The sequence below is a fragment of the Polypterus senegalus genome, chromosome 11 (assembly GCF_016835505.1).
Source record: "Polypterus senegalus isolate Bchr_013 chromosome 11, ASM1683550v1, whole genome shotgun sequence".
NCBI classification, from domain to species: domain Eukaryota; kingdom Metazoa; phylum Chordata; class Cladistia; order Polypteriformes; family Polypteridae; genus Polypterus; species Polypterus senegalus.
The window spans coordinates 103,366,051-103,380,286 of record NC_053164.1 but is presented as its reverse complement, the minus strand read 5'-3'; the positions used below and the strand labels follow the sequence as shown (position 1 = coordinate 103,380,286).

At 38.8% G+C, this 14,236-nt stretch overlaps 1 protein-coding gene across 1 annotated transcript in view; it reads right to left on the bottom strand.

The window, feature by feature from the left end:
• The window catches only part of kiaa0930 (KIAA0930 ortholog), a 152,845-nt gene that overhangs the window by 71,005 nt on the left and 67,604 nt on the right, over window positions 1-14,236 (bottom strand). The window contains exon 2 of the mRNA XM_039769410.1: window positions 8,285-8,433. Within this exon, the coding sequence (XP_039625344.1) occupies window positions 8,285-8,433 (149 nt within the window). The remainder of the gene's footprint in view (window positions 1-8,284; window positions 8,434-14,236) is intronic.

The following is a 14,236-nucleotide window of genomic DNA, read 5'->3' as shown; positions in this document are numbered from 1 at the left end:
CCATCCATTATCCAACCCGCTATATCCTAACTACAGGGTCACGGGGGTCTGCTGGAGCCAATCCCAGCCAACACAGGGCACTAGGCAGAAAACAAACCCCGAGCAGGGCACCAGCCCACCGCAGGGCGTGCACACACACTAGGGACAATTTAGAATCTCCAATGCACCTAACCTGCATTTCTTTGGACTGTGGGAGGAAACCGGAGCACCCGGAGGAAACCCACGCAGACACAGGGAGAACATGCAAACTCCATGCAGGGAGGACCCGGGAAGAGAACCCAGGTCTCTTTACTGCGGGGCATCACTGCTACCCACTGCGCCACCGTACCACCCACTCTAAATTATTTCTCTATTATATAAAAAAAATCCTGGGACAATACAACACTTTTTAGCAAAACAAATGGAAATTATTACTTGGGGAAATAACAGAACAGTGAAAAGAGATTGAATATATGGACATAGGTGATATGACAGAAGTATGTAGATATTGTTCGGATTTAAACTTTAAGTCAGAGACTTGTAGATCGTCTAATTTGTGTTGCCACCAGGGAAAAGTAGTGTTTCTTCCCAAGGAAGAGGTGTATCCGCAAGAAATAAAAGATTTGTTGTTTGGAGAAAGTGAAATCCATATATGTGAGTGGCAAAGATGCAAAGTGGCTGGTGCATAGCACAGGCCAGGGGGTTGTCGAGTGTAGCGAGCAAGGGGCAAAGTCCCCTAGTAATCTACAATAAAATCACAATAATTGTAATCAATAATCATAAACTACAATCTACAAAAATCTCTACATGCTGCCATTAAGATAATGAATTCACCAACATGACCTAATATTCCATTTGTTTATGGCCAGCTCCCGGGTGCTCATCAGACATCTCAAGGAAGTGCTTAGCCACAAGAATAAAATGCGATATCAAGGCAGGTTTAAGAATCTATACTAATAAAAGGCAAAGCCCTCACTAACTCACTGACTGACTCATCACTAATTCTCCAACTTCCCATGTAGGTAGAATGCTGAAATTTGTCAGGCTCATTGCTTTCAGCTTACTTACAAAAGTTAAGCAGGTTTCATTTCGAAATTCTACCTGTAAAGGTCATAACGGTCGACAACGTCTGCCATGTTAAACTTTCTTATTTATGGCCCCATCTTCATGAAATTTGGTAGGCGGCTTCCCTGCGCTAACCGAAACCGATGTACGTACTTATTTCAGTGGTATGACGCCACTGTCGGTCGCCATATTGAACTTTCCAACAGTCTTTGTTACTTATGGGCCCATCTTCAAGAAATTTGGTACGTGGGGTCCCAACGCTAACTGAATCCTACTTACGTACATATATACGTCCATAGCCTGCACAATGAGCATAATCTAATTTTGAAGGTTGGGGCACCAATTTTGTTAATGAGAAACTTACAGCCACTGAAACTTTGTAACGGCATGAGACTTCAGGTCATGTGTCTGCAAAAGAACCTAATTGAGGCAACTATTTTTACTGGCAGTGGCTCAGGGGAGAGAGTTTTTATTCCTTGCATCCCCGTTATTTCCTCTGATCTTCCATTTCAATTCAAACTCCTCCAATTTCCAGTAAGGCTCTGCTTCGCAATGACAATTAATAAGTCTCAGGGACAAAAAGGTTGGCATTGATTTGAGGCAAGATTGCTTTTCACATGGCCAACTGTATGTTGCATGCTCAAGAGTAAGCTCAGCGCACAGCTTGGTCATATTACAACCGGAGGGCCGAACTCACAATGTGGTATACAAAGAGATCCTTAACAAATAATTATTGTCATATTTTCCCTCAGTTTAAAAAGGTTTAATTTTCTTCTTAATAAAAATTTTAAGGCAGTACTTCGCCGCTGCGAAGTTTAGGTATTTTGCTAGTATGAAATATACAGCATGTGACATTAGTTGTTGCAAGCAATTAAAAAATGTAACGGCTGTTAAAATATTATATTTCCAAACTAAAATGCAATACAGAAAGTGATTACAAAGCTATGAGCTACTGTTATACACAGCTATGTGAACGGTTTGGAAATAGGTACACTTGAATTCAGAATGTGAAGGCTCAAGGCTTTGCTATGTGAGTCATTTTGCTTCTTTCAAGGTTAATGCACTTTTAATTGCTATTGTTCATTTATACAGGTATCCACAAACCCATGCATTTGCTTATCTTCTTTACAGTTTGCAAGGTCAGAGTGCACTATTCCTCAGATCATTGAGTGCTGGGCAAGAACCAGCTCGGATGGAACAAGAAGCCATTGAGCACATTCAATCACACCAGTATAGACACAGTCATATGCTCATAGATGAACAAAGCATGCACATGTTTAAGATATAGGAGAAAAACTGTATCAGGTTAAAATAAATGCAGACAGAGGTGGAACTTGTAAAGTACATGCAAGTTAGGGATAAAGCTGAGAACTTAGAACTGAAAATTAGGGAATTTTCTAAAATATTTAATTACAGTGGTGTGAAAAACTATTTGCCCCCTTCCTGATTTCTTATTCTTTTGCATGTTTGTCACACAAAATGTTTCTGATCATCAAACACATTTAACCATTAGTCAAATATAACACAAGTAAACACAATATGCAGTTTTTAAATGATGGTTTTTATTATTTAGGAGAAAAAATCCAAACCTACATGGCCCTGTGTGAAAAAGTAATTGCCCCTTGTTAAAAAATAACCTAACTGTGGTGTATCACACCTGAGTTCAATTTCCGTAGCCACCCCCAGGCCTGATTACTGCCACACCTGTTTCAATCAAGAAATCACTTAAATAGGAGCTGCCTGACACAGAGAAGTAGACCAAAAGCACCTCAAAAGCTAGACATCATGCCAAGATCCAAAGAAATTCAGGAACAAATGAGAACAGAAGTAATTGAGATCTATCAGTCTGGTAAAGGTTATAAAGCCATTTCTAAAGCTTTGGGACTCCAGCGAAACACAGTGAGAGCCATTATCCACAAATGGCAAAAACATGGAACAGTGGTGAACCTTCCCAGGAGTGGCCGGCCGACCAAAATTACCCCAAGAGCGCAGAGACGACTCATCCGAGAGGTCACAAAAGACCCCAGGACAACGTCTAAAGAACTGCAGGCCTCATTTGCCTCAATTAAGGTCAGTGCTCACGACTCCACCATAAGAAAGAGACTGGGCAAAAACGGCCTGCATGGCAGATTTCCAAGACGCAAACCACTGTTAAGCAAAAGAACATTAGGGCTCGTCTCAATTTTGCTAAGAAACATCTCAATGATTGCCAAGACTTTTGGGAAAATACCTTGTGGACTGATGAGACAAAAGTTGAACTTTTGGAAGGCAAATGTCCCGTTACATCTGGCGTAAAAGGAACACAGCATTTCAGAAAAGAACATCATACCAACAGTAAAATATGGTGGTGGTAGTGTGATGGTCTGGGGTTGTTTTGCTGCTTCAGGACCTGGAAGGCTTGCTGCGATAGATGGAACCATGAATTCTACTGTCTACCAAAAATCCTGAAGGAGAATGTCCAGCCATCTGTTCGTCAACTCAAGCTGAAGCGATCTTGGGTGCTGCAACAGGACAATGACCCAAAACACACCAGCAAATCCACCTCTGAATGGCTGAAGAAAAACAAAATGAAGACTTTGGAGTGGCCTAGTTAAAGTCCTGACCTGAATCCAATTGAGATGCTATGGCATGACCTTAAAAAGGCGGTTCATGCTAGAAAACCCTCAAATAAAGCTGAATTACAACAATTCTGCAAAGATGAGTGGGCCAAAATTCCTCCAGAGCGCTGTAAAAGACTCATTGCAAGTTATCACAAACGCTTGATTGCAGTTATTGCTGCTAAGGGTGGCCCAACCAGTTATTAGGTTCAGGGGGCAATTACTTTTTCACACAGGGCCATGTAGGTTTGGATTTTTTTTCTCCCTAAATAATAAAAACCATCATTTAAAAACTGCATTTTGTGTTTACTTGTGTTATATTTGACTAATGGTTAAATGTGTTTGATGATCAGAAACATTTTGTGTGACAAACATGCAAAAGAATAAGAAATCAGGAAGGGGGCAAATAGTTTTTCACACCACTGTATTTATAAATTTGTAAATAGAAGGCTCTGAATCAGGTCACACACAGACTGCGAGATTGAATGTTGAACATAAATGCGGAAGACAGTAGGCCTGCAAATTTAAGTGAGATGTAATACCCATGATCAGAGGCTGTCAGCCGTGGTTCTGGTGGCAACAATGATTGCTGGCTTTTGTTTCAACAATTTCCAGAATTGTGCTCTTATTTGAACTAATTGAGCATGTTATTTCACTGACATCGTCTCAGTCAGATGGAAGATATTGTCTCTTTGCATTTTTGAAGTTTGTTTTATTAGTTTGAATGCATTATACAAAAGTCATGCATGCATGCATTCATTTTCACTGATCAAATTATGATTTTGATAAACTAGCTGTTTGGTAATGAACAGACACCATCCCTCATTGATGCTCAGTCTTCTTTTTCTGCTCCTTCATAGCTTCACTGCTGCTTTTGATAGCAGCGACCACAGCAGACTCCCACTTCTTTGGTAGCAAGCAGTGAGTTTTCTTTTCTGGCTATCTCTCTCTCCTTTGGCATCCATCAAGGTTCTGCCCTTCCTGTACTTCTACCCAATATCTACAGGCTGCCTTAAAGGTAATGAATTCATCAATGAGACGCGATTTTCCATTTGCTTACGGCCAGCTCTAAATTACAGCTCCTGGGTGCTAATCAAACATCTTAATATCTAGCACAATGACATAAGAACCAGGTTGTCTGCCAGCTGTCTACCAATAAATAAAACAACCTGAATCAATTTTTGTAGGATTTGTGGCTTAAACCAAAACTTGAATCTTTTTCAATTGTAGCTCATGAAACCTCATCCCATTATCCTCCATCATCTGCCTTGGACATGATTTTAACAATACATATGAATCACCTGTATTGGCAGCAGGCAAACCTTAATTCTACCAATTATAAAACACTGGCAATTATACCTGACTGTCCTGCAGGGATAAAATCATAATTTTGGGATTGCTGGCACAATATGAAAAGCAAGTGATGAGCTGTAAATAAACTCTGGGACCTTCCTTACAGCTGTTTTATGTAAAGCAGCACTGTGAAACACTGAAGAGCAAAGCTATATGTGACATTGCCTTAATTCTATGTATTTTGTTTACTTTTCTTTTTATGTTATCTATGCATATAAAATGCAAACTTTACTCACTCACCAACACAAACACTACTTAAAAATAGAAATACAGAAACGTGCTTACATAAGACAGCGGGCATCAGTTATAGTGCCGTCAGTTATTTGCATATATCAGAAGTACTGTGTAACTAAGTAAACACTTTTCTGTCTACAATATTTTTTTTATTTTTTACCAAAGGGTAATATTATTGGCAAGAATTGTAGCGTAGTATTTAAAGCTTGGATCTAGGACTTCAAAACCTGTGGTTATGAGTTCAAATCCTGCTACTGACACTGTGACCATGAGCAAGCCACTTCACCTGCCTCTACTCCAATAAGAAATACGAAAGAAATGTAACCAATCATATCTCAAATATTGTAAATTGCCTTGGATGAAAGCATCCGTCAAATAATAAGTAACATTATTATTAGGTCAATGGAGCTGCTCTCTTTTGAAAATGCTATACAAAATTATATATGAGTAAAACACTCCTGCATTAGATCATTTTCTGATTGATCTCGTGTCATGGCATTAGTTGAAAGTCATTGCAAAACAAATTTTACAGGAAAAGTGTATTCTTTCAAACTGAATCTCTTGCATCTCTCTCATTAGCCACAGCTCAGAGAAGATGCCCACTGAGAACAACTGACCATGCACCTTAGAGACCAGGAGCTATATAAGCAAGGTGCTCCCGAAAGGTGGCGTCTTATTCAGGAGATGAGTTCATCACTAGTGTTAATCAGTGAATTTCGCCAAAAAGTGTTATTCATGGCAAATTTGCCCCTGTTTGCATTCAACCTTGTTTGTTGAATTATTTACTGGTTTAGGAAAACTCTTTTTCCCAGAGCCCCATAATGCTTTGCGAGGCCAGCATAACATCCCCCAGAGTTTTAACAGCCAACACTGAATGGAACCCCCACCCAGGTATTTAATGCTGATCATTTGTATTACAGACTCGGTGGCACTTAGTTAGTGGTAGAACAGATAAGTAAATAATGCAGGGTCTCAAAATTGTATTTTTATGAAACAGATATCTCTACTTGTCGCTAAATGTGCATTTCAATCTTTGTTTTTGATAAACAAACCGTGAAGGATCCTGATGCCCCCCACATAAGAGAATCTATGAAATCATAATAATAATAATGAAAGATGTATTACTATTTACAAGGCATTTCTATCTTTTTGATAAAAGGAAAAGTGCAAAGCATCAGCATAGTCAGTTTGGACAGCCTTCAGCACGACTTCAAAAACAGAATGAGCCAGCGGCTTCAATCATGACATGACACTTTGAATTTCTCGCCTTTAAAAGACCTACCTATTTTTTTCTGACATTTCAATATGATTACAGCATTTCCGCTTTATTTTGATGAAATAAATGATTATGCGTCTCTGACTGCATACTAAGGGCGGCATGGTGGCGCAGTGGGTAGCGCTGCTGCCTCGCAGTTAGGAGACCTGGGTTCGCTTCCTGGGTCCTCCCTGCGTGGAGTTTGCATGGTTTCCCCGTGTCTGCATGGGTTTCCTCCCTCGGTCCAAAGACATGCCAGTTAGGTGGATTGGCGATTCTAAATTGGCAATAGTGTGTGCTTGGTGTGTTTGTGTGTGTCCAGCAGTGGGTTGGCACCCTGCCCAGGATTGGTTCCTGCCTTGTGCCCTGTGTTGGCTGGGATTGGCTCCAGCAGACCCCCGTGACCCTGTGTTCGGATTCAGCGGGTTGGAAAATGGATGGATGGATGACTGCATACTTTCTTCTTTCATCTCATGGAGGCAAGGCGGTGCAGTGGTTGGCGCTTTGCCACACAGCTCAGGTCACAACTGTGGCCATAGTAAGAAGTCCGTTATAGTTGTCAGACATTTCCCTAGCCCTCAGGGACACTTTAAATGTGATTGCACCATTATAATCCAGTCAAATCTAGTTCATTTAGTCCTTCCCCATTGACATCATTGCATTTCGCCAAGTTCAGCGATATTTGTGAACACTCCCTCGACCTTTTGACTGGACCTCAATCCAGAGCTTATGATTCTGAAGCCAGTGCTTGCTTTTGTTAACCCTTGAGCTAGTAATTTCTAGTTCCCTTTTAACCTTTCAAATAAACAGGATGGCCTAGTGTGCACCCCAACATTTCTTTTGAGTCCCTCGGCTGATGAAAATGTATATTTGTAGGAAAAGTGTTGTGGACACTGTAACTTTAGAATGAATGAGCTGACTTTTGTTACATTTTGTGGAAATCTTGCACTCTTTAGGCTTAATTAGATTTGAGTAAATTCTAACTGCTTCAGACTTCTGCAGTTCAAAGTTTTTAAAGCTGGCTCGCAAAATTTGGCATAAATATTTAGTATTTAGCATGAGTGTGGAATACTTAAATTTCAGAATTTTGAAACTGAGTAGTCATAGCAGCTAAACTCTTAATTACAAAGAAATACAAATTACGTATTATGCCTTTGTTAAATCAGAAGGATAGTTGTATCTTTTAAGAGGACTAAAAAGTGAAAAATAAACTTTTGGTGTTGCATATATTTTGCGAAATTCACACTGTATATGGTAACTCCTCCTCTAAATATGAAGAAAGCCATGTGCTGACCACATCAGATTTTGCTTTTACTTCTTGATTAAAATGTACCTTATATTTGTGTTGCTTTGTTTTTTTATTGTGTGCTTACTAATTCACCTTGTAAAAAAGGTTTAAAAAGATAAAAAAGGATGCAAATCTAAGTAAAAATAAAACTAAATCTAACTAGGCTTAGATTTGTATATGGGTTTGTGCGACTTTAACATAAAATACAGGAAATTATAATAACAAAATTAAAGGAAAACTGAAGAACGTGAAAGAAAAAAATGCTATTTTTTTTCCAGGTTCAATTAATATCCTTATTCAAATAAGTCAGAATAATTTGAATTGAACATCAAAATTGTATTACCAAGGTGGAGTCCCAACCATTATTTAACACATGGCTGGATGATCCAATTTGTAATTGTAGTGTCTGAAGAATTTATCTAGGAACTAAGTGTATTGAATATTATTTACTATCATAAACAAAATGTGTTATGTTCTGTCGTTTTCTTCAATATTCCCTTAAATAATATTTACCTTTTTTCCATCAATGTTGTCAGCGCTGACATAGGAAAGTTTTCTTCGTACATAGAAAAGCATATCATCTTGCCTTGGAGCCCACCTTTCCATAAAGTAAGTGGAGAACATCCAAGTCCAAAATACTATCCGGTCATCCTTAAAGCAGCCTGAAACGAAAGGACAAAATACAATTGTCCATTTACTATAGAAAATTCATTTCCATGGAATTAAACACAAATAAAATATACAGAGACATCTTGGAATTCACTAGTACACTTAATAAAAATATAAAAGAACAGAATACAAGAAAGATGCTAGTAATAAGCTTTATTTAACTTTCAAGAATTAAAAAAAAGTATTTTTTTGTACTCGAATATGAAAAGCACAGTGAAAAAGTATATGCTAAAGACAAGAGCTTGGCCACCCTTAAAAAATCACAGAAGTCCAATCAAGCCAAATAAATCTACATTAACATTTTATTCATTTAAGTTCACCTTAGTCTTTAAGAATTCTGCTTTGGCTTTACATAACTTTCTGTTTCACTGAGTTATAGAAGTGAGGTAGCATTCATCAAATCTCTATTTAACGGTGTTTAACTTTGTAAAAAAGGCTAAAGCAAGGTCAAGGTAAGGGAAAGATTTACAGTATTATCCCTGAAAGGGGAAATTGAATTTGTCAAGTGTGTCATCGCTGAATAACAAACCACACGCATACACACACTCACACACACACACACACACACACACGAAACAAATTAATCAAATCAGTAAAATTTAAATTCTCGCACAAGTACAAGTTATTATTATTTTTTAGCATTAATTTACAGATTCTAGAATTTTGCTAACATGGAAGTCTGAGGTGTCCAGATTGGTCAATTTAATACATGAGAGGGATAGATTAGGGACTCTTCTGGATGGACACAGTGGTGTACTGTGAGCTTATCTATACTCAAACACGTTTACATGGTTTAAAAAACAGAAAAGTGTGGAAGAGGTAGAGCAAAGCTTTGATATAACTACAAATTCCAGGGATTCCTTATCAGATACCCCTCTTTATTCATCATGATATGGCAGCAGAAAATTCTCAAAGGCACAACAAAGATGACACCATAGGCAATTACCCAAAATGCTGGACAAAGAAATAATTAGATTTTTTTTTTTTAAGACAAATTCTGTAACAGTAAACTCGGATGCAGCATATGTCAGTCATTGAATTCACTTGTCTCATCTACTGTATGACAAAAGGACCTGAGCTGTCAGAGTTTACTGTTACAGATGAGTGGAGCTGTCAGATGAGTGGAGTTAATGTTCAGTCTCCTTAAGCAGTGCAGTCAGAGATAGTCAGCAAACTTCACTAAGAAAAGAAAATAAACATTCACAGAAAATCAAAAGTCCACACCTTCAAATGGTAATGTCACATAATAAGCGACAATATGGTTTTAATGATTTCTTTATATACAGTCATATGAAAAAGTTTGGGAACCCCTCTCAGCTTGCAAAATAATTTACTTTCAACAAAAAAGATAACAGTGGTATGTCTTTTATTTCCTAGGAACATCTGAGTACTGGGGTGTTTTCCGAACAAAGATTTTTAGTGAAGCAGTATTTAGTTGTATGAAATTAAATCAAATGTGAAATACTGGCTGTGCAAAAATGTGGGTACCCTTGTAATTTTGCTGATTTGAATGCCTGTAACTGCTCAATGCTGATTACTTGCAACACCAAATTGATTGGATTAGCTCATTAAGCCTTGAACTTCATAAAGAGGTGTGTCAAATAATGAGAAAAGGTATTTAAGGTGGTCAATTGCAAGTTGTGCTTCCCTTTGACTCTCCTCTGAAGAGTGACAGCATGGGATCCTCAAAGCAACTCTCAAAAGATCTGAAAACAAAGATTGTTCAGTGTCATGGTTTAAGGGGAGGCTACAAAAAGCTATCTCAGAGTTTTAAACTGTCAGTTTCAACTGTAAGGAATATAATCAGGAAATGGAAGGCCTCAGGCAGTTGCTGTTAAACCAAGCAGGTCTGGCAGGCTAAGAAAAATACAGGAGCGGCATATGCGCAGGATTGTGAGAAGATCTGCAAGAACATCTTGCTGCAGATACTGTATCTGTACATCGTTCTACAATTCAACGCAATTTGCACAAAGAACATCTGTATGGCAGGGTGATGAGAAAGAAGCCCTTTCTGCCCTCACGACACAAACAGAGTCGCTTGTTGTATGCAAATGCTCATTTAGACAAGCCAGATTCTTTTTGGAACAAAGTGCTTTGAACAAAAATGGACTTATTTGGTCATAACAAAAAGCACTTTGCATGGCGGAAGAAGAACACCGCATTCCAAAAAAAATGCCTGCTACCTCCTGTCAAACTTGGTGGAGGTGCCATCATGCTGTGGGGCTGTGTGGCTAGTTCAGGGACTGGGGCCCTTGTTAAAGTCGAGGGTCGGATGAATTCAACCCAATATTAACAAATTCTTCAGGATAATGGTCAAGCATCAGTCACAAAATTGAAGTTACGCAGGGGTTGGATATTCCAACAAGACAATGACCCAAAACACAGTTCGAAATCTGCAAAGGCATTCATGCAGAGGGAGAAGTACAATGTTCTTGAATGGCCGTCACAGTCCCCTGACTTGAATATCATCGAAAATCTATGGGATGATTTGAAGCAGGCTCTCAATGCTCTGCAGCCATCCAATTTACCTGAACTGGAGAGAATTTGTATGGAAGAATTGTCAAAAATACCTCCATCCAGAATCCAGACACTCATCAAAGGCTATAGGAGGCGTCTAGATGCTGTTATATTTGCAAAAGGAGGCTAAACTAAGTATTGATGTAATATCTCTATTCGGGTGCCGAAATTTATGCACCTGTCTAATTTTGTTTTGATGCATATTGCATATTTTCTGTTAATCCAATAAACTTAATGTCACTGCTGAAATACTACTGTTTCCATAAGGCATGTCTTTGGAAGCTCAGCTAATGATAAACAAAAATCCAAAGAATTAAGAGGGGTTCCCAAACTTTTTCATATGACTGTAACATGTCTGAATCCTATTTTGGGGTACAGACTGAATTAACTAATAGTTTGTAGATTAATATTTAGTAGTTAAAAAGGCTGTCAGCATAGTGCCCTAACCATTTTTTGCAGTGTGGTGCACTTTAGTCCATATTTGTTACAGTATATCCAGCAGGCTCTATAAAACCTATGATTCTGTGGAGCTTTAGATGAAAATATAATGAAAAGGATTATGCAAATATTTTAAAATAAATCACAAATTCAGAGAAACAGGTCTTAAATAGAGTTTAGGCATTGATGGCTTTGAAAAATATCTGAGTAAAGTTTTAAGATGTTCCAATAAGGGAAATTAACCTATTATTTACACTGTTTTAAGTTATTATTTAACAATTTAACTTAATTTAAATAATTATTTACATAAAAGATAAAAGAACTTCAAAGTAAAAACCATGTGCTGCCACCTTGACCTTCACTGCTTGCCTCCGTCCTGTATGTACAACTATCTCCAATTATTCCTGCAGAAGTATTGAGGGCGTCTGTTAAATAGTCATCAAGAACTACAGTTTGAAATAACAATTAAATTTTATTATGAAAAAAATCTTCTTGTATATCTCAGTTCTGTCCTTTGAGCCAACATGATTGTAATAGTATTTCTCCTAATATTATCAGCTTCATAATTCACTATGTCATGTCTACCACCTTCTGCCCACATACCATTCAGTACTAAATGTGTAAGATTTGCTTAAATGGATTACATGCTGAAGAACATACCTTAGACTCACTGTTCAATTTTCTAAATTCTTTAAAGGTGAACTTATGTTAGTTTATACCATGTCACTCTATTTTTATGAATTCAGTCAAAATGTGAACCAAGCCTACCCCTAGACAGACTGTTTGTCACTCACTGACACAAAAAAAATGTTTCTAAAAAAAATGTATTTGCATTCGACAATTCATATACCTAAAAAATTAGCAATGCAACTACTGCACTCACCTAAAGGATTATTAGGAACACCATACTAATACGGTGTTTGACCCCCTTTCGCCTTCAGAACTGCCTTAATTCTATGTGGCATTGATTCAACAAGGTGCTGAAAGCATTCTTTAAAAATGTTGGCCCATATTGATAGGATAGCATCTTGCAGTTGATGGAGATTTGTGGGATGCACATCCAGAGCACGAAGCTCCCGTTCCACCACATCCCAAAGATGCTCTATTGGGTTGAGATCTGGTGACTGTGGGGGCCATTTTAGTACAGTGAACTCATTGTCATGTTCAGGAAACCAATTTGAAATGATTCGAGCTTTGTGACATGGTGCATTATCCTGCTGGAAGTAGCCATCAGAGGATGGGTACATGGTGGTCATGAAGGGATGGACATGGTCAGAAACAATGCTCAGGTAGCCCGTGGCATTTAAACGATGCCCAATTGGCACTAAGGGGCCTAAAGTGTGCCAAGTAAACATCCCCACACCATTACACCACCACCACCAGCCTGCACAGTGGTAACAAGGCATGATGGATCCATGTTTTCATTCTGTTTACGCCAAATTCTGACTCTACCATCTGAATGTCTCAACAGAAATCGAGACTCATCAGACCAGGCAACATTTTTCCAGTCTTCAGTTGTCCAATTTTGGTGAGCTTGTGCAAATTGTAGCCTCTTTTTCCTATTTGTAGTGGAGATAAGTGGTACCCGGTGGGGTCTTCTGCTGTTGTAGTCCATCCGCCTCAAGGTTGTGCGTGTTGTGGCTTCACAAATACTTTGCTGCATACCTCGGTTGTAACGAGTGGTTATTTCAGTCAAAGTTGCTCTTCTATCAGCTTGAATCAGTCGGCCCATTCTCCTCTGACCTCTAGCATCAACAAGGCATTTTCGCCCACAGGACTGCCGCATACTGGATGTTTTTCCCTTTTCACACCATTCTTTGTAAACCCTAGAAATGGTTGTGCGTGAAAATCCCAGTAACTGAGCAGACTGTGAAATACTCAGACCGGCCCGTCTGGCACCAACAACCATGCCACGCTGAAAATTGCTTAAATCACCTTTCTTTCTCATTCTGACATTCAGTTTGGAGTTCAGGAGATTGTCTTGACCAGGACCACACCCCTAAATGCATTGAAGCAACTGCCGTGTGATTGGTTGATTAGATAATTGCATTAATGAGAAATTGAACAGGTGTTCCTAATAATCCTTTAGGTGAGTGTATAAAGCATTGCTGGTCAAAGTCAGCAATCACAGAAATAATGCGTGTAAAAAGAGGATGAAGAGGGTCCATCCAAAAATACACATCTGGAAATGATGTGGAAGTTAATAGATAAAGAAAGGGTTACAGCAAAGATATTCGGCAGCGCAAGTCAATCCATTTAATCACTTGTTGCCTGAAATTGTATAAAATGAAAAAATAAAATGGGGAAAGAATTAATTCAGACGTCATAACTGAAGCTGAGAAAAACTCATTTTTAAATAAAATGCTGCATTTATCACCCACATATAAATGTCCAGGCACACAACAGTCACTGGCATGTGATTTTGTCCAGTAGCGGTCAGCTAATAATTGAATACAGGGGGTCCTTGGGTTACGACACAGTTCCGTTCCTACAACAGTGATGTAACCCGAATTTTGGTGTAAGTCGTAACACACCCTATCCTAAGCCACTTACCTATCCTAACAAAATCATATTCTAGAACATAAAAACACAACTAAGCCACAGAAAAAGGAAAACCAACCAACCATTTTCTAACCCGCTGAATCCGAATACAGGGTCACGGGGGTCTGCTGGAGCCAATCCCAGCCAACACGGGGCGCAAGGCAGGAACAAATTCCTGGGCAGGATGCCAGCCCACCGCAGGGCGCATGCATACACACATACACACACACCAAGCACACACTAGGGACAATTTAGAATCGCCAATGCACCTAACCTACACATCTTTGGACTGTGGGAGGA